Genomic DNA, 19063 nt, shown 5'->3' on the forward strand with positions numbered 1-19063 from the left:
AGCTGGCATATAAAAAGGTTGATCGAAAAGCCTTGTGGAAGGAGTTATGAATATATGGTGTTGGAAAAAGTTATTAGAGGCACTGAGGAATTTTTATCAAGAGATTAAGGCATGTGTGCAAGTAGATAAAGAGGAGGGTGTGTGGTCCAGGTGAAGGCAGCACTGTAGCAGAGGTGTGATGTCACTAAGGCTGTTTAATCTGTTTATGGATACGGTGGTAATGGAGGTGAATCAGTTACTGTTTGCTTATGAGACAGTGTCAGAGGAAGATTCAAGTAAGAAACTGCAGAAGTTGGTTTCTCAGTTTGGAAGAGTGTGTGAAAGGTTAACATTGAAAGTAAACGTGAATAAGAGCAAGGTTATATGCTTTAGGAATGGTAAGAGACAGGTTAGGTGAAGTGTGACTTTGAATGGAGAGAACCTAGAGGAACTGATATGTTTCACATGCATGGAAGTGGACTTGGGAGCTAATGGAACTATGGTATCAGAAGTGAGGCACTGGGTGGATGAGGGATGAGGGGGTTAAGGTCCTGCATGCATTGAGAGGTGTGTGAAAAGAGAAATCACTCTTTATGGGCAACCATGGGTATGTTTGACAGCATAGAGGTCCATTGGTAAAGTATGAAGTGTGGGCCTTTGGGATAAAGGAATGTCAAAACAATCAATTCATTCAATTCATATCAGGTGAGAGCACATGTAGTTTTAGTAAGAAAGCATGAGACTTTACCAGGACAAGCTGTTAAAAAAAATAGCCTAGGTAAACAAGTCTGTTACATTATTCAAGAGTAACATAAACAACTGTAAAAGTTGTTTATGTATATACAATACTAAAAGAAAAGGTTAAGGTATATTTATAAAAGAACAAGAGCAAATATTTGAGGAAGGGATAAAAGTTCACTAGTAGAACTTACATAAATGGGTAGCTAAAAGCAATTGGGATAGTCTGGATGACATGTGTAAGTTATCTCAAAGGCTGTCTGCATTTCATCTAAGATAAACAGGAAAGGACATCTTTATCTTCCTTTCTCAATTTCGGTACTTCAGTTTCAAATTACTACTTGTTTTCTTTCAGCTAAGTTATCATCTGCTTATTTCCTTTATCTTCTTTGTTCTCTTATCTTACAACTTTCCATTTCCTTTTGTATTCTTTTCTCATACCCCCAGTAATTTTCAAACACTGGACCATTAAATGGTATGTTTATTCTTCTATGTAACTCTTACTATGCCATCATTCTGCTGCACTGGTCCTTGTTTTCTCACTTTTCTGTTTTTTGTCATACACTTCTCTTATATATCATTTACTCCTTTCTATCTTTCTAAAAAGATGCTTAACCTTGTAACCTATTAACATTTTCTTCACACCACTATTAACACACCTCAATTCTTTCCTTTTTTTGTCTCTTTTACTATTATGCTCCTACTTCTTCACAAAGCCAAATACATTCTCATTCTACTGTGGTAACATAATGGAAATATATATTTTCAATGCCCCTTTTCACATTGAAATTCCATACACATTATTTCTCGAATGATAGTACCAAGTATATCTAAGGAAAACGTTAAGTCAAACAAAGGTATCTGTAAGACCCAACTCATATTCTGCAAATAATCCAACGAGACATCAGAATTTTCATTCCTTTTAGCAACAGCCACCATCACAAAAACTGCATGGTCTTCCATGCTATTTCTCAACTTACCATTTGACAGCAAAGTTAAAGGTATGGGTAGTATGTGTTTACACTGCTGATCTTCACAGCGCCGGGCAAAACACTGCCAGTAAAATTCAGGGCATATGCTTTACCTTACCAGATGAGACAATAACATTTCACATATTGGTGTGTGAAGTAAGCTGTAAAATCTCTGTCCAAGCAGACAATTCCTTATCTGTACCTTAGCATCAGATTTATGACATTGATCTGAAGTTGCAGAACCATTCAAAAACAATACCCATATTGACAATCAAGTTATATCTTTACATTCTAAAAACCACATTCTAAAAACCAATCACAAAATCTCTTACTCTCCTCTTTAGACCAATTTTTGGTACCCACCTTCCAACAAACCACATTTCAATCATTATTCATCATACTTTGTCGCTGTCTCCCGCATTAGCGAGGCAGCACAAAGAAACAGACAAAAGAATGGCCCAACCCACCCACATACACATGCATATACATAAACACCCACACATGCACATATACATACTTATACATACACAGACATATACATATATACACATGTACATATTCATATATGCTGCCTTCATCCATTCCCACAGCCACCCCACCACACATAAAATGACACCCACCTCCCCCGCGTGTACGCGAGGCAGCGCTAGGAAAGGACAACAAAGGCCACATTCATCCACACTCAAGTCTCTAGCTGTCATGTATAATGCACTGAAACCACAGCTCCCTTTCCACATCCAGGCCCTACAAAAACTTTCCATGGTCTACCCCAGATACTTCACATGCCATGGTTCAATCAACTGACAGCACATCTACCCCAGTATACCACATCATTCCAATTCACTCTATTCCTTGCATGCCTTTCACCCTCCTGTATGTTCAGACCCCGATCGCCCAAAATCTTTTTCACTCCATCCTTCCACCTCCAATTTGGTCTCCCACCTCTCCTTGTTCCCTCCACCTCTGACACATATATCCTCTTTGCCAATCTTTCCTCACTCATTCTCTCCATGTGACCAAACCCTTTCAATACACTTTCTTCTGCTCTTTCAACCACACTCTTTTTATTACCACACATCTCTTTTACCCTTTCATTACTTACTCGATCAAACTACCTCACACCATATATTGTCCTCAAACATCTCATTTCCAACACATCCACCCTCTCCGCACAACCCCATCTATCGCCCATGCCGTACAACCATATAACATTGTTGGAACCACTATTCCTTCAAACATATTATACCATTTTTGCTTTTCGAGATAACATAATCATATAGTATATAAAAAACTGCAAAAATTAGAATTCTTACCTAAACAGCATGGTTTCAACTGAAGTTACAACTCTTTCTTTGAGTACTGGTCTTCTCTGCAGCAGTACCCTTAAACAGTACATGGTCTTTGCAGCAACCTTTCTTGAAGGGTCACCAAGTTTGTTGATAACACACTCCAAGATGAAATCAACCTCTTGATTGGGATTATTTGTCAATAAACCTAAGAGACTCCACACTCCTTTCATCTTGTTCTGATCTAAGGTGTCATGGGAAACCTGATCACAAGAAATCATTACCATCTTTTCAGTGACTTATCTCTTAAAACATGTACATTACGTCTTCAATAGCAGGAAAAGAATATCAATATGAAATCAAGGAATTATCTAACATCAATGCTAGCTACTTAAGACTGTTTCCATGGTATATCAGTGGCAAAGATAAACAGTAACAATAAGACAAAGGTATAATCTTCCCTATTCAATATAGTTATAGTTTAAGTAACATTTCATCATTCTTCAAAAAAAAACTATAATTTGCCCCTCTATTTCTTTCCTCTTCACTTCTGCTTGTTCCCAGTCATAATTACATCACTATTTATCCACTCTTCTGAAGGAAGAGGGGTTATATCCAAGCATCTTCAAGCAAAATCATTTCATGACTACCTATCATAGATGATCAAATGAAGCCTTTCATCTTTTGAAGCTCAAACTTACACCAAAACCCATTCCAAAACAAAAATATCTCAATATAAACATATGAAAGCCGGCAAGGCAGCAGGTTTGGATGGTATTGCAGTGGAATTTATTAAAAAAGGGGGTGACTGTCTTATTGACTGGTTGGTAAGGTTATATAATGTATGTATGACTCATGGTGAGGTGCCTGAGGATTGGCGGAATGCGTGCATAGTGCCATTGTACAAAGGCAAGGGGATAAGAGTGAGTGCTCAAATTACAGAGGTATAAGTCTGTTGAGTATTCCTGGTAAATTATATGGGAGGGTATTGATTGAGAGGGTGAAGGCATGTACAGAGCATCAGATTGGGGTAGAGCAGTGTGGTTTCAGAAGTGGTAGAGGATGTGTGGATCAGGTGTTTGCTTTGAAGAATGTATGTGAGAAATACTTAGAAAAGCAAATGGATTTGTATGTAGCATTTATGGATCTGGAGAAGGTATATGATAGAGTTGATAGAGATGCTCTGAGGAAGGTATTAAGAATATATGGTGTGGGAGGCAAGTTGTTAGAAGCAGTGAAAAGTTTTTATCGAGGATGTAAGGCATGTGTACGTGTAGGAAGAGAGGAAAGTGATTGGTTCTCAGTGAATGTAGGTTTGCGGCAGGGGTGTGTGATGTCTCCATGGTTGTTTAATTTGTTTATGGATGGGGTTGTTAGGGAGGTGAATGCAAGAGTTTTGGAAAGAGGGGCAAGTATGAAGTCTGTTGGGGATGAGAGAGCTTGGGAAGTGAGTCAGTTGTAGTTCGCTGATGATACAGCGCTGGTGGCTGATTCATGTGAGAAACTGCAGAAGCTGGTGACTGAGTTTGGTAAAGAGTGTGAAAGAAGAAAGTTAAGAGTAAATGTGAATAAGAGCAAGGTAATTAGGTACAGTAGGGTTGAGGGTCAAGTCAATTGGGAGGTAAGTTTGAATGGAGAAAAACTGGAGGAAGTAAAGTGTTTTAGATATCTGGGAGTGGATGTGGCAGCGGATGGAACCATGGAAGCGGAAGTGGATCATAGGGTGGGGGAGGGGGCGAAAATCCTGGGAGCCTTGAAGAATGTGTGGAAGTCGAGAACATTATCTCGGAAAGCAAAAATGGGTATGTTTGAGGGAATAGTGGTTCCAACAATGTTGTATGGTTGCGAGGCTTGGGCTATGGATAGAGTTGTGCGCAGGAGGATGGATGTGCTGGAAATGAGATGTTTGAGGACAATGTGTGGTGTGAGGTGGTTTGATCGAGTAAGTAACGTAAGGGTAAGAGAGATGTGTGGAAATAAAAAGAGCGTGGTTGAGAGAGCAGAAGAGGGTGTTTTGAAATGGTTTGGGCACATGGAGAGAATGAGTGAGGAAAGATTGACCAAGAGGATATATTTGTCGGAGGTGGAGGGAACGAGGAGAAGTGGGAGACCAAATTGGAGGCGGAAAGATGGAGTGAAAAAGATTTTGTGTGATCGGGGCCTGAACATGCAGGAGGGTGAAAGGAGGGCAAGGAATAGAGTGAATTGGATCGATGTGGTATACCGGGGTTGACGTGCTGTCAGTGGACTGAATCAGGGCATGTGAAGTGTCTGGGGTAAACCATGGAAAGCAGTGTAGGTATGTATATTTGCGTGTGTGGACGTATGTATATACATGTGTATGGGGGTGGGTTGGGCCATTTCTTTCACCTGTTTCCTTGCGCTACCTCGCAAACGCGGGAGACAGCAAAAAAAAAAATAAACATATCATTACTCCACACCCAAAAGGACTGGGTGTATCATATACCTTTTTTCATACTCATTCCCTTTTTCATGCATTAGTAAGGTAATGCCAGGATCAGACAAAAAAGGCTGCATTCACTCACATCCATACTCCAGCTGCTATGAGTAATGCACCAAAACCACCGCTCCCTATCCAAAAGCAGGGCCAACAAACTTTTCCATGGTTTCTCCTGATCACTTCACAGCCCCGCATGTCCAATGACAGAATGTTGACTCCTGTATAAAACACAATTCCAATTCAATCTATCCCGTAACTCATGCCTGCAGATGCACACAATCATATATCTATACAAAAAAATCATTTTTTCTATTATACTTGATCGCCATTTCCCATGTCAGTGAAGTAGCATAGGGAAGACAAAGTGCGACCCATCCACTCATACACACACACACACACACACAAACTCTAGATTGATATGGGCAAAACTGAAAGTGGATGGAGAGAGATGGGTGATTATTGGTGTATATGCACCTGGGCATAAGAAGAAAGATCATGAGAGGCAAGTGTTTTGGGAGCAGCTGAGTATGTTAGTAGTTTTGATGCACGAGACCGGGTTATAGTGATGGGTGATTTGAATGCAAAGCTGAGGGAACAATTGGTGTACATGGGGTGTTCAGTGTTGTAAATGGAAATGGTGAAGAGCTTGTAGACTTGTGCGCTGAAAAAAGACTGGTGACTGGGAATACCTGGTTTAAAAAAAGAGATATTCATAAGTATATGTATGTAAGTAGGAGAGATGGCCAGAGAGTGTTACTGGATTATGTGTTGATAGGCGCGCGAAAGAGAGACTTTTGGATGTTGATGTGCTGAGAGGTGCAACTGGAGGGGTGTCTGATCATTATCTTGTGGAGGCGAAGGTGAAGATTTGTAGAGGTTTTCAGAAAAGAAGAGAGAATGTTGGGGTGAAGAGAGTGGTGAGAGTAAGTGAGCTTGGGAAGGAGACTTGTGTTAGGAAATACCAGGAGAGACTGAGTACAGAATGGAAAAAGGTGAGAACAAAGGACATAAGGGGAGTGGGGGAGGAATGGGATGTATTTAGGGAAGCAGTGATGGCTTGCGCAAAAGATGTTTGTGGCATGAGAAGCGTGGGTGGTGGGCAGATTAGAAAGGGTACTGAGTGGTGGGATGAAGAAGTAAGATTATCAGTGAAAGAGAAGAGAGAGGCATTTGGACGATTTTTGCAGGGAAATAATGCAAATGACTGGGAGATGTAAAAAAGAAAGAGGCAGGTCAAGAGAAAGGTGCGAGAGGTGAAAAAGTGGGCGAATGAGAGTTGGGGTGAGATAGTATCATTAAATTTTAGGGAGAATAATAAGATATTTTGGAAGGAGGTAAATAAAGTGAGTAAGACAGGGAAACAAATGGGAACATCAGTGAAGGGGAATAATGGGGAGGTGATAACAAGTAGTGGTGATGTGAGAAGGAGATGAGTGAATATTTTGAAGGTTTGTTGAATGTATTTGATGATAGAGTGGCAGATATAGGGTGTTTTGGTCGAGGTGGTGTGCAAAGTGAGAGGGTTAGGGAGAATGATTTGGTAAACAGAGAAGAGGTAGTAAAAGCTTTGTGGAAGATGAAAGCCGGCAAGGTGGCGGGTTTGGATGGTATTGCAGTGGAATTTATTAAAAAAGGAGGTGACTGTGTTGTTTACTGGTTAGTAAGGTTATTTCATGTACGTATGACTCATGGTGAGGTGTCTGAAGATTGGCGGAATGCATACATAGTGCTATTGCACAAAGGCAAAGGGGATAAAGGTGAGTGATCAAATTACAGAGGTATAAGTTTGTTGAGTATTCCTGGGATATTATATGGGAGGGCAGTGATAGAGAGGGTGAAGGCATATACAGAGCATCAGAGCAGTGTGGCTTCAGAAATGGTAGAGGATGTGTGGATCAGGTGTTTGCTTTGAACAATGTGTGTGAGAAATACTTAGAAAAGCAAATGGATTTGTATGTGGCATTTATGGATCTGGAGAAGGTATATGATAGAGTTGTTAGAGATGCTCTGTGGAAGGTATTAAGAATATATGGTGTGGGAGGCAAGTTGTTAGAAGCAGTGAAAAGTTTTTATCGAGGATGTAAGGCATGTATACGAGTAGGAAGAGAGGAAAGTGATTGGTTCTCAATGAATGTTGGTTTGCGGCAGGGGTGCGTGATATCTCCATGGTTGTTTAATTTGTTTATGGATGGGGTTGTTAGGGAGGTGAATGCAAGAGTTTTGGAAAGAGGGGCAAGTATGCAGTCTGTTGTGGATGAGAGAGCTTGGGAAGTGAGTCAGTTGTTGTTCGCTGACGATACAGCGCTGGTGGCTGATTCATGTAAGAAACTGCAGAAGCTGGTGACTGAGTTTGGTAAAGTGTGTGAAAGAAGAAAGCTGACAGTAAATGTAAATAAGAGCAAGGTTACTAGGTACAGTAGGGTTGAGGGACAAGTCAACTGGGAGGTAAGTTTGAATGGAGAAAGACTGGAGGAAGTGAAGTGTTTTAGATATCTGGGAGTGGATTTGGCAGCGGATGGAACCATGGAAGAGGAAATGAATCAGAGGGTGGGGGAGGGGGAGAAAGTTCTGGGAGCGTTGGAAAATGTGTGGAAGTCGAGAACGTTATTTTGGAAAGCAAAAATAGGTATGTTTGAAGGAATAGTGGTTCCAACAATGTTATATGGTTGTGAGGCATGGGCTATAGATAGAGTTGTGCAGATTAGGGTGGATGTGCTGGAAATGAGATGTTTGTGGACAATGTGTGATGTGAGGTGGTTTGATCGAGTAAGTAATGAAAGGGTAAGAGAGATGTGTGGTAATAAAAAGAGTGTGGTTGAGAGAACAGAAGAGGGTGTTTTGAAATGGTTTGGTCATATGGAGAGAATGAGTGAGGAAAGATTGACAAAGAGGATATATGTGTCAGAGGTGGAGGGAACAAGGAGAAGTCGGAGACCAAATTGGAGGTGGAAAGATGGAGTGAAAAAGATTTTGAGTGATCAGAGCCTGAACATGCAGGAGGGTGAAAGGCGTGCAAGGAATAAAGTGAATTGGAACGATGTGGTATACCGGGGTCAACGTGCTGTCATGGGATTGAACCAGGGCATGTGAAGCGTCTGGGGTAAACCATGGAAAGTTTTGTGGGGCCTGGATGTTGAAAGGGAGCTGTGGTTTCGGTGCATTATACATGACAGCTAGAGACTGAGTGTGAACTAATGTGGCCTTTGTTGTCCTTTCCTAGCACTACCTCACACACATGCGGGGGTTGTCATTTCATGTGTGGCAGGGTGGCGACGGGAATGAATAAAGGGCAGACAGTATGAATTATGTTTTTTTTTTTTTTTTTTTTTTATACTTTGTCGCTGTCTCCCGCGTTTGCGAGGTAGCGCAAGGAAACAGACGAAAGAAATGGCCCAACCCCCCCCCCCCATACACATGTACATACACACGTCCACACACGCAAATATACATACCTACACAGCTTTCCATGGTTTACCCCAGACGCTTCACATGCCTTGATTCAATCCACTGACAGCACGTCAACCCCTGTATACCACATGGCTCCAATTCACTCTATTCCTTGCCCTCCTTTCACCCTCCTGCATGTTCAGGCCCCGATCACACAAAATCTTTTTCACTCCATCTTTCCACCTCCAATTTGGTCTCCCTCTTCTCCTCGTTCCCTCCACCTCCGACACATATATCCTCTTGGTCAATCTTTCCTCACTCATTCTCTCCATGTGCCCAAACCATTTCAAAACACCCTCTTCTGCTCTCTCAACCACGCTCTTTTTATTTCCACACATCTCTCTTACCCTTACGTTACTTACTCGATCAAACCACCTCACACCACACATTGTCCTCAAACATCTCATTTCCAGCACATCCATCCTCCTGCGCACATCTCTATCCATAGCCCACGCCTCGCAACCATACAACATTGTTGGAACCACTATTCCTTCAAACATACCCATTTTTGCTTTCCGAGATAATGTTCTCGACTTCCACACATTTTTCAAGGCTCCCAAAATTTTCGCCCCCTCCCCCACCGTATGATCCACTTCCGCTTCCATGGTTCCATCCGCTGACAGATCCACTCCCAGATATCTAAAACACTTCACTTCCTCCAGTTTTTCTCCATTCAAACTCACCTCCCAATTGACTTGACCCTCACCCCTACTGTACCTAATAACCTTGCTCTTATTCCCATTTACTCTTAACTTTCTTCTTCCACACACTTTACCAAACTCAGTCACCAGCTTCTGCAGTTTCTCACATGAATCAGCCACCAGTGCTGTATCATCAGCGAACAACAATTGACTCACTTCCCAAGCTCTCTCATCCCCAACAGACTTCATACTTGCCCCTCTTTCCAGGACTCTTGCATTTACCTCCCTAACAACCCCATCCATAAACAAATTAAACAACCATGGAGACATCACACACCCCTGCCGCAAACCTACGTTCACTGAGAACCAATCACTTTCCTCTGTTCCTACACGTACACATGCCTTACATCCTCGATAAAAACTTTTCACTGCTTCTAACAACTTGCCTCCCACACCATATATTCTTAATACCTTCCACAGAGCATCTCTATCAACTCTATCATATGCCTTCTCCAGATCCATAAATGCTACATACAAATCCATTTGCTTTTCTAAGTATTTCTCACATACATTCTTCAAAGCAAACACCTGATCCACACATCCTCTACCACTTCTGAAACCGCACTGCTCTTCCCCAATCTGATGCTCTGTACATGTCTTCACCCTCTCAATCAATACCCTCCCATATAATTTACCAGGAATACTCAACAAACTTATACCTCTGTAATTTGAGCACTCACTCTTATCCCCTTTGCCTTTGTACAATGGCACTATGCACGCATTCCGCCAATCCTCAGGCACCTCACCATGAGTCATACATACATTAAATAACCTTACCAACCAGTCAACAATACAGTCACCCCCTTTTTTAATAAATTCCACTGCAATACCATCCAAACCTGCTGCCTTGCCGGCTTTCATCTTCCGCAAAGCTTTTACTACCTCTTCTCTGTTTACCAAATCATTTTCCCTAACCCTCTCACTTTGCACACCACCTCGACCAAAACACCCTATATCTGCCACTCTGTCATCAGACACATTCAACAAACCTTCAAAATACTCATTCCATCTCCTTCTCACATCACCGCTACTTGTTATCACCTCCCCATTTACGCCCTTCACTGAAGTTCCCATTTGCTCCCTTGTCTTACGCACCCTATTTACCTCCTTCCAGAACATCTTTTTATTCTCCCTAAAATTTACTGATAGTCTCTCACCCCAACTCTCATTTGAATTATGTACATGTATATATATATATGTCTGTGTGTGTATATATATGTATACATTGAGATGTATAGGTATGTATATGTGCGTGTGTGGATGTGTATGTATATACATGTGTATGTCTCCTGCGTTAGCAAGGTAGCGCACGGAAACATATGAAAGAATGGCCCAATCCACCCATATACATATGTATATACATACACATATACATACCTATACATTTTAACGTATACATATATATACATGCCCCGACATATACATATAAACACATGTACATAATTCATACTTGCTGCCTTTATTCATTCGCATCACCACCCTACCACACATGAAATAGCATCCCCCCTCCCCACTGCAAGGTAGCACTAGGAAAGGACAAAAGGCCACACTTGTTTGCACTCAGTTTCTAGCTGTCATGTGTAATGCATCAAAACCACAGCTCCCTTTCCACATCCAGGCCCCACAAAACTTTCCATGGTTTACCCCAGACGCTTCAAATGCCCGGGTTCAATCCACTGACAGCACGTCCACCCTGGTATACCACATTGTTCCAATTCACTCTATACAATAAACATACCTGTGCAAGCTGTCTGACAAGCTTTTGGTAAGCATGTGCAAGTTGATCTTCAAAGTACCATAGTGCAAGCTGTTTCTCTGCAACCTCATGATTAGTCACAATCATTGGTTTCAAGCAGAAAAAATTGTGGGCTTCAAACTTCCGAGCAGTTCTTCCATCTGGCAAAAAGGTTGACTCAAAGAGTTCTAAGAGAGAGCCTGGAAAAAGAAAAATTCATCAGGGTACTCCTCTCCAGCTGGGTACTCTTATGCATCACTAATCATGGCCAGTGGTGCAAGGTACCAAAACTTTATAAAGAGGTCTACCCATCTATCTATATCTAATAACCTGTCTCCCAATGCTCACTAAGAAGGTTTGCAAAATGCCTCATAAGCATATCCAAACAATGCATGCTTACACCCATCATTGCCACAGATTCTTAAAGTTTGTCCCTCCAACCCATTCTTCTTCTCCTTTCTTTTTTTCCTTTCACCTCATTATAACACACTCTCATTATTATCCTTCCCACGTTCAAGTTTTCAAATGCACACTCTAAGCATATAACGGATGGAAAGGAAATGGGATGGACACACAAGGAAAAGAGAATGCCGTAGTAAAAGCTCGAGAACTTTAACTCAAAATGCATGCTTTCAAGCGTACACATATGCATGTTTTAAAAATGTAGGTTTTGAGAACCTAAGTAACTTTTCTCTTTGAAGCAGTCTCCTGCTAGAAAAAGATACATTCCTTTGGGATATACCAACTAGGACCCTATCCAGCTCACAGTCAGTGAGGAAACAGCCACCTGCACTCACTCCTTTGCGAATGACTTATTGCTATTCAAAGAAAATGCTCGTCTAATAAGTCTGCTCTTGACCAATTAGCTAATGCTTACAGGATGATGACACATGCCCACCACATACCTGCCCCACAAAGCTCACACATTTGATAGATCATGGGTACCAACTGAAGACAGTCACAGTAGGTAAGGGAAAAGGTTTTTCAAAAAGGGGGAAGGCAGGGAAGGGTGAAAATATAAAGAATTACTTATGGGACACTACTTCTGAAAGAAAAAGGTTTTTCAACTTTTAAAACATACATCAAGAAGTAGGATGAGGGAAAAACCCTCAGAAAGACATACCTCAATGGAAAAAGAATGTAAAATAGAAGGGAACTAAAAGCCAATTCTCCAGAAGGAAGAATCCCTAGAGGCACAGGATATATAAAAAATGTCAAGAACTGGGATAACACTAACAAAGGTGGTAAAAGGATGTCAAATAAATAAATTTCCTACAACAAAAGGTTCTATGAGAAAGATAAGGTGTAGACCATCTCTGTAAATCACCATTCAAGTTAAAAAAAAGTTTGAAATCCATAAAAACGTTGTATGCTTTACAAATGTGTCATCTTTGCAGAGAGGCCTACTTTTGGTCTATATCATTCCAAATAGGATACTACAAGATTTCATTCTAAGTCAAAACTATGGTTATGGTTTACTTAAACCCACAGTAGATTGTAAAGACAAGATACAATACCCTGACACAGCAGAAAATTAACTAACTCTCCTCCAAATCCCAAGGATATATGATAAGAGTTCATAAAAGATGCTGAGGTAAGCTGCCCCCAAATATACTGTATCGTAAATGGTCTAAGACTAAAAGCACGTTAGAAAAGAATGCTCTTCTCTTTAAATGCTAGCGTTTTGGGGGAAAGCTTTGTGCCCTGCAAGGGATTACTCCAGTCTTGCAATCCCTTTAGGTGGCCTTGTCCTTCACTATGTCAGATATACTGTTCAAGGTATGGGACTTGCCAGTCCCATCCATAACTAGGATGGTCATCATCATCTAAAAGTAGCTCCCAACACTCTGGCTCTGTAAGAAAATCAAAGATTTCATAAATCAAACACTTCTGTTCCCAGGTCTAAATTGTATAAGCTACTCATCTACCAAACATCTTGATGAGGAGGAAACCCTTCACTTCACTGGGTCCCCAACTTGAATCACTTCAAAGAAACAAATGAGCTAGAAAAAGTACAGAAAATGAGGAAAGAAGAGCAAGGAAAAAACAATCTCTCACAAATCAAGAAACTTACTTAGGGCTTCTTCATACTCTCTCTTGGCTTTAGTTGACACCATAGCAATGAGAGCATTAAGGTGGTTCAAGGAGTGAACTGGAGCCTCCATACATCTCAAGACATGTGTAGCCAGTTTATCTCGAGAGGTGCCATGGGAAAGGATTGTCTTCCTAAACTTTACCTCCTGCATCTTCAATCCAGTCTCTTCAACTAAAAGACAAATATCCAAGATTAATTCATTTAGAGATTAAATAACTGCTACCAAATATCTACACAAAAATGAATAAACAAAATTTCTGATAACTCATATGAAGTCGGCATGTCTTACAATAAAAAGCAGGAGGTCAAGTGCAAAATCTTCTCTAAATAGCTTGGTCTCCAGCATCATCAGTAACTGTCTGTTGTTGGATACTCAACATCAACATTCACAATATGTACTAGTGATTTCTGCTTGAATATCTAGGGACTGCTTCCCTTATCTGATACAGATATGAGCAAAAGGAATGAGGGTTGCCTTAATAACCAAACACAAGAGGCTAAGAAAAATAGATACAAGTGACTGAAGAAGCTATTTATAGTTTATTTATCTATTTATTTATTATACTTTGTTGCTGACTCCCGTGTCAGCGAGGTAGTGCAAGGAAACATACGTAAGAATGACCCAACCCATCCACATACACATGTATATACATACACGTCCATTCCAAATGTGAAGAGAATGTGGCAAAGGGATGCCAAAGTAAGAACCCAAAAACTTTAATCCAAAATGTATGCTTGTGAACATACATGCATATATGTTTCAAATACAGAACAAAGTGCCACAAAAATTCTTACCAAACAATAATGTACAGTTAATGTATACCAAAGATCTAGTAAGGATTACCAAAATAAGAACAACAAATTCAATGAAACATGAATTCTAGATCCAATACACTCTAAGTACTGACAGATTGCTGTATGAATGGACAAACACTCCAAAGACAATATGCCCACTTGGTCACAGAAGAGGCAGAAAAATGGGAAATTAGCAGTAATTGAAGAATAAGGTAAAGTCTGTGAATGTAGGGAACAGTGTAACCGGTCAAAGGAAAATAGTTACCAATGAGGAGAAAGGCTAGTCCTGTTACTTCTTTAAAATTTCTGGAAAATCTCTTTTTCTTGCTGTTGGTCATATTTCAAGCATGGATTCATTAGTAATGGCACATATAGGCCTGAAAAAGAAAGTGATAGAAAGGGGTACAAATGCAAAATATTTGGATGTCATCATAATGAGAAACTAGATTTTAGAGAGCTTATTGAGAAGAAGGCACTATCAAGTGATGAGTGGTATGATTCTGAGAACTTTCTCTGCAAAAGATAGAAATCTACTGATGAAAATGTTTTATGTATACACAAGAAGCAAAAGCTCGTGGGGCCTGGATGTGGAAAGGGAGCTGTGGTTTCGGTGCATTATTACATGACAGCTAGAGACTGAGTGTGAATGAATGGGGCCTTTTTTGTCTTTTCCTAGCGCTACCTCGCACACATGAGGGGGCAGGGGGTTGTTATTCCAAGTGTGGCAAGGTGGCGATGGGAGTGAATAAAGGCAGATAGTATGAATTATGTACATGTGTATATATGTATACGTCTGTGTATATATATATGTATACATTGAGATGTATAGGTATGTATATTTGCGTGTGTGAACGTGTATGTATATACATGTGTATGAGGGTGGGCTGGGCCATTCTTTTGTCTGTTTCCTTGCGCTACCTCGCTAACGCGGGAGACAGCGACAAAGCAAAATAAATAAATATTTTACTATATATACGAAGCAAAACTGAAGACTGTTGTGCTGTATGGTCAGCAACTAAACAATTACAAATAAACATATCAGAGAATTCAGAATCACTTCATTTTGCAGCCACTTTCGAGTACTCTGTTAGTCAAAAACTCTCTCAGCCATTTTCCTATTTCTCCTTTGTTACATCTTGTTACTTTCTTCAGTAATACTTCACAATGTCCTCTGTCAAATGCTTACTAAAAATCCAGAAAATAGGAGTCCAATCTCTTCCCTCTTTATTTTCATTTTAGTATGTCATTATGGTGAGCTACTAATTGTGCTTAAGAACTTTTACCTCATATAAATCTGTGCTGGCTTTCATTTACTAACCTATTGCTAGTAAAATGTTCCATTGTTTCTCTTTCACTCTCATATATTCTAATCATAAGTGATGTTAGGTTGACAGGTCTGTATTGCTGCAGCAGCAACTTGGATCCCCTTGGGTACTGGTGTTACATATGCCATTCTCTGTATCTGTACTATGCTGGCTTGGCTTATGCTTTGTCTTAGAAGCATCACGAGAGCTTTCACTATTGCTTTCCTTGTCTTTTTCAGAAATATTGCTGGCATTCAATCAGACTCTGCAACTGAGATCTCTCTAAATTGATCATTTCCTTCGTTTATGTCACTTTCTGTTACATTCATATACCAGTGAATATTCGTCATAGTCATTAATTATTTCACTTCAACTTCTTCATTCTCAGTTGTACTAAATACAGACTTATTGGCTGATTAACACTGAGCTGATTCTTTTACAATCACCTACATAACTGTCACCTACTACAAAAAGTCCAAGAGTTCTCGAAGTGAGGATAAGGGGAGAGATATATGTCACCAGTGAAGGAAGCAAGGGAGAAGGGTAGACCAAGAAAAGAAGAATGGAGGGAGTAAAGGGGACCTTAAACAATGGAAGACTGAACATGCAGAAAGGTGAGACGCATGTGTGGGGTAGAGAGAATTGGAGGAAAGCAGGGTATGAAATGAGGTATGTGCTCTTAATGAGCTGAACCAGGGCATGTGAAGTTGTCAAGGAACACCACTGAGAAGCTTAGGGGGATCAGCTGGGATAGGAGGTTCTGGTTTCAGAGCATTATACATGACAGCCAGAGAGTGGATGTAAACATATATGGCCATTTTTCACTTGTTCCTGAAGCTACCTCACTAATGCAAAAAAAATAAAAACCCATGAGTAAAGAAAAAAACCCAGAAAAGGAGTACACTTTACATTTGTTTGCCAGGGTACAGAATGGACCATCATGAGGTGGGTAGGTAACCAGTGTACAACAACAAATTTTCCCAGGATTAATCTAACACTATATACACCAAAGCACAGTACACTCATGGTTTCTTTCCAGGAATGATTTCATATTGCATGCACTATCATTCATATATTCACATATCATTGATTGAAAGGGTGAAGGCATGTACAGAGCATCAGATTGGGGAGGAGGAGTGTGGTTTCAGAAGTGGCAGAGGATGTGTGATTCAGGTGTTTGCTTTGAAGAATGTGTGTGAGAAATACTTAAACAGACAGATTTGTATATGGCATTTATGGATCTGGAGAAGATATATGACACGGTGGATAGAGATGCTTTGTGGAAGGTCTTAAGAGTATATGGTGTGGTAGGTAAACTGATAGAGGCAGGGAAAAGTTTTCATCAAGGGTGTAAGGTATAAGTACGAGTAGAAAGAGAGGAAAGTGACTGGTTATCAGTGAAGTTTGGTCTGAGGCAACAGGTGTGTGATGTCCCCTTGGTTGTTAAATTTCTTTATGGATGGGGTGGTTAGGGAGGTAAACACAAAAGTTTTGTAGAGAGGGGCAAGTATGTTGAGGATGAGAGTGCCTGGGAAGTGAGTCAGTTGTCGTTTGCAAATGATTCAGCATTGGTGGCTGATTTAAGTGAGAAACCGCAGAAGATGGTGACTTTGGAGAGAGGGGCAAGTATGCTATCTGTTGAGGATGAGAGGGCCTGGGAAGTGAGTTAGTTGTTGTTTGCTGATGATACAGCATTGGTGGCTGATTCGAGTGAGAAACTACAGAAGTTGGTGACTGAGTTTGGAAAAATGCGCGGAAGGAGAAAGTTTACAGTAAGTGTGAATAAGAGCATGGTTATTAGGTTCAGTAGGGCTAAGGGACAAGTTAGTTGGTATGTGAATTTGAATGGAAAAAATTGGAGGAAGTGAAGTGGTTTAGATATCTGGGAGTGGACTTGGCAGTGAATGGAACCATGAAAGTGGAAGTGAGTCACAGGGTGGGGGAGGGAGCGAAGGTTCTGGGAAAGACAAAGAATGTGTGGAAAGAGAGAACTTTATTTCACAAAGCAAAAATGGGTATGTTTTAAAGATTAGTATTTCCAATAATGTTATATGATTGCAAGGCATAGGGTTGTTTAGAGGAGGGTGGATGTGCTGGAAATGAAAGGTTAGAGGACAATATGTGGTATGAGGTGGTTTGATCGGGTTAGTAATGAAAGGGTAATAGAGATGTGTGGTAATAAAAAGAGTGTGGTTGAGAGAGCAGAAGAGGGTGTGTTGAAATGGTCTAGACATATGGTGAGAATGGGAGAGGAAAGGATGACAAAGGATATATGTGTCAAAGAGGGAGGGAACAAGGAGAAGCAGGAGACCAAATTGGGAGTGGAAGTATGCAGTGAAAAAGATTTTGAGCAATCGGAGCCTGAACATGCAGGAGGGTAAGTGGCGTGCAAGGAACAGAGTGAATGGGAATGATGTAGTATACTGGGATCAATATGCCATCAATGGGCTGAACCAGGGCATATGAAATGTCTGAGGTAAACCAGGGAAAGGTGTGTGGGGCCTGAATGTGGATAGGAAGTTCTAGGTTTGGTACATTACACGAAAGCTAGAGACTGAGTGTGAACGAATGTGGCCTTTTTTGTCTGTTTTCTTGGCACTAACTTGCTGACACAGGGGGTGGCAATGCTGTTTCCTGTGGGGTGAGGTGGCGCCGAGAATGGATGAAGGCAAGTGAGCATGAAGATGTACATGGGTATGTATGTATACGACTGTGTGTGTGTATGTGTATATATGTTGATATAAGCACTGACACAGCAATAATAATACAGACAAGTAGATTAATGGAAAGGTTTCAATGAAGAGAATCTGGAGGAAATAGAATGTTTTGGATACCAGGGAGTGGATAAAGTAACAAATGGAACTATGAAAGCTGAAGTGAATGTGAGGGTGAGGGGGAGGTTAATCTGGGTACACTGAGAATGTGTAGAAGAAAGAATTCATTGTCAATGAGGGCAAAGATGGACATGTTTGATGGTGCAGTAGTTTCAACTTTTATTGTATGGATTCAAAGTATGGGCACTTGATAAACAAGTATGAAAGATGGTGGATGTGTTGGAAATGAAATATCTGAGGACAATATGTGGCGTGAGGTTAGTTGATTGAATAAAAAATGATAGGGTAAGAGAGAGGTATGGCACAGAGGAGTATGTGAGAAAGAGCTGAAGAAAGTGTGCTGAAACAGCTTGGACAAGTGGAGAGGATGATTAAGAAGATATATATATATATATATATATATATGTGTGAGGCATCTGGGGTGGACCATGGAGGGTTCTGTGGGGCCTGGATGTGGAGGGGGAGCTGTGGTTTCGGTGCATTATTGCATGACAGCAGGAGACTGAGTGTGGACAAGTGGGGCCTTTGTTGTCTTTTCCTGGCACTACCTCGCACACATGAGGGGGGAGGGGATTGTTATTCCATGTGTGGCGGGGTGGCGATGGGAATGGGTAGGGGCGGACAGTGTGAATTATGTGTATGTGTGTATGTGTCTGTGTGTGTATATATATATGTGTACATTGGGATGCATAGGTATGTATTATTTGCGTGTGAGGA

General features: G+C 40.8%; 1 protein-coding gene across 4 annotated transcripts in view; it reads right to left on the reverse strand.

Annotated features, from left to right (window-relative positions):
* Window positions 1-19063, reverse strand: part of LOC139746194 (CCAAT/enhancer-binding protein zeta-like) — a 73734-nt gene that overhangs the window by 36105 nt on the left and 18566 nt on the right. For all 4 annotated transcript variants that reach the window (XM_071657117.1, XM_071657118.1, XM_071657120.1 and 1 more), the window contains 3 exons: window positions 13393-13584; window positions 11322-11518; window positions 3002-3237 (listed from right to left, as the gene is read on the reverse strand). In XM_071657117.1, coding sequence (XP_071513218.1) covers window positions 3002-3237; window positions 11322-11518; window positions 13393-13584 — 625 coding nt within the window. The remainder of the gene's footprint in view (window positions 1-3001; window positions 3238-11321; window positions 11519-13392; window positions 13585-19063) is intronic.

This window comes from Panulirus ornatus, chromosome 64 (assembly GCF_036320965.1).
Source record: "Panulirus ornatus isolate Po-2019 chromosome 64, ASM3632096v1, whole genome shotgun sequence".
NCBI lineage: Eukaryota > Metazoa > Arthropoda > Malacostraca > Decapoda > Palinuridae > Panulirus > Panulirus ornatus.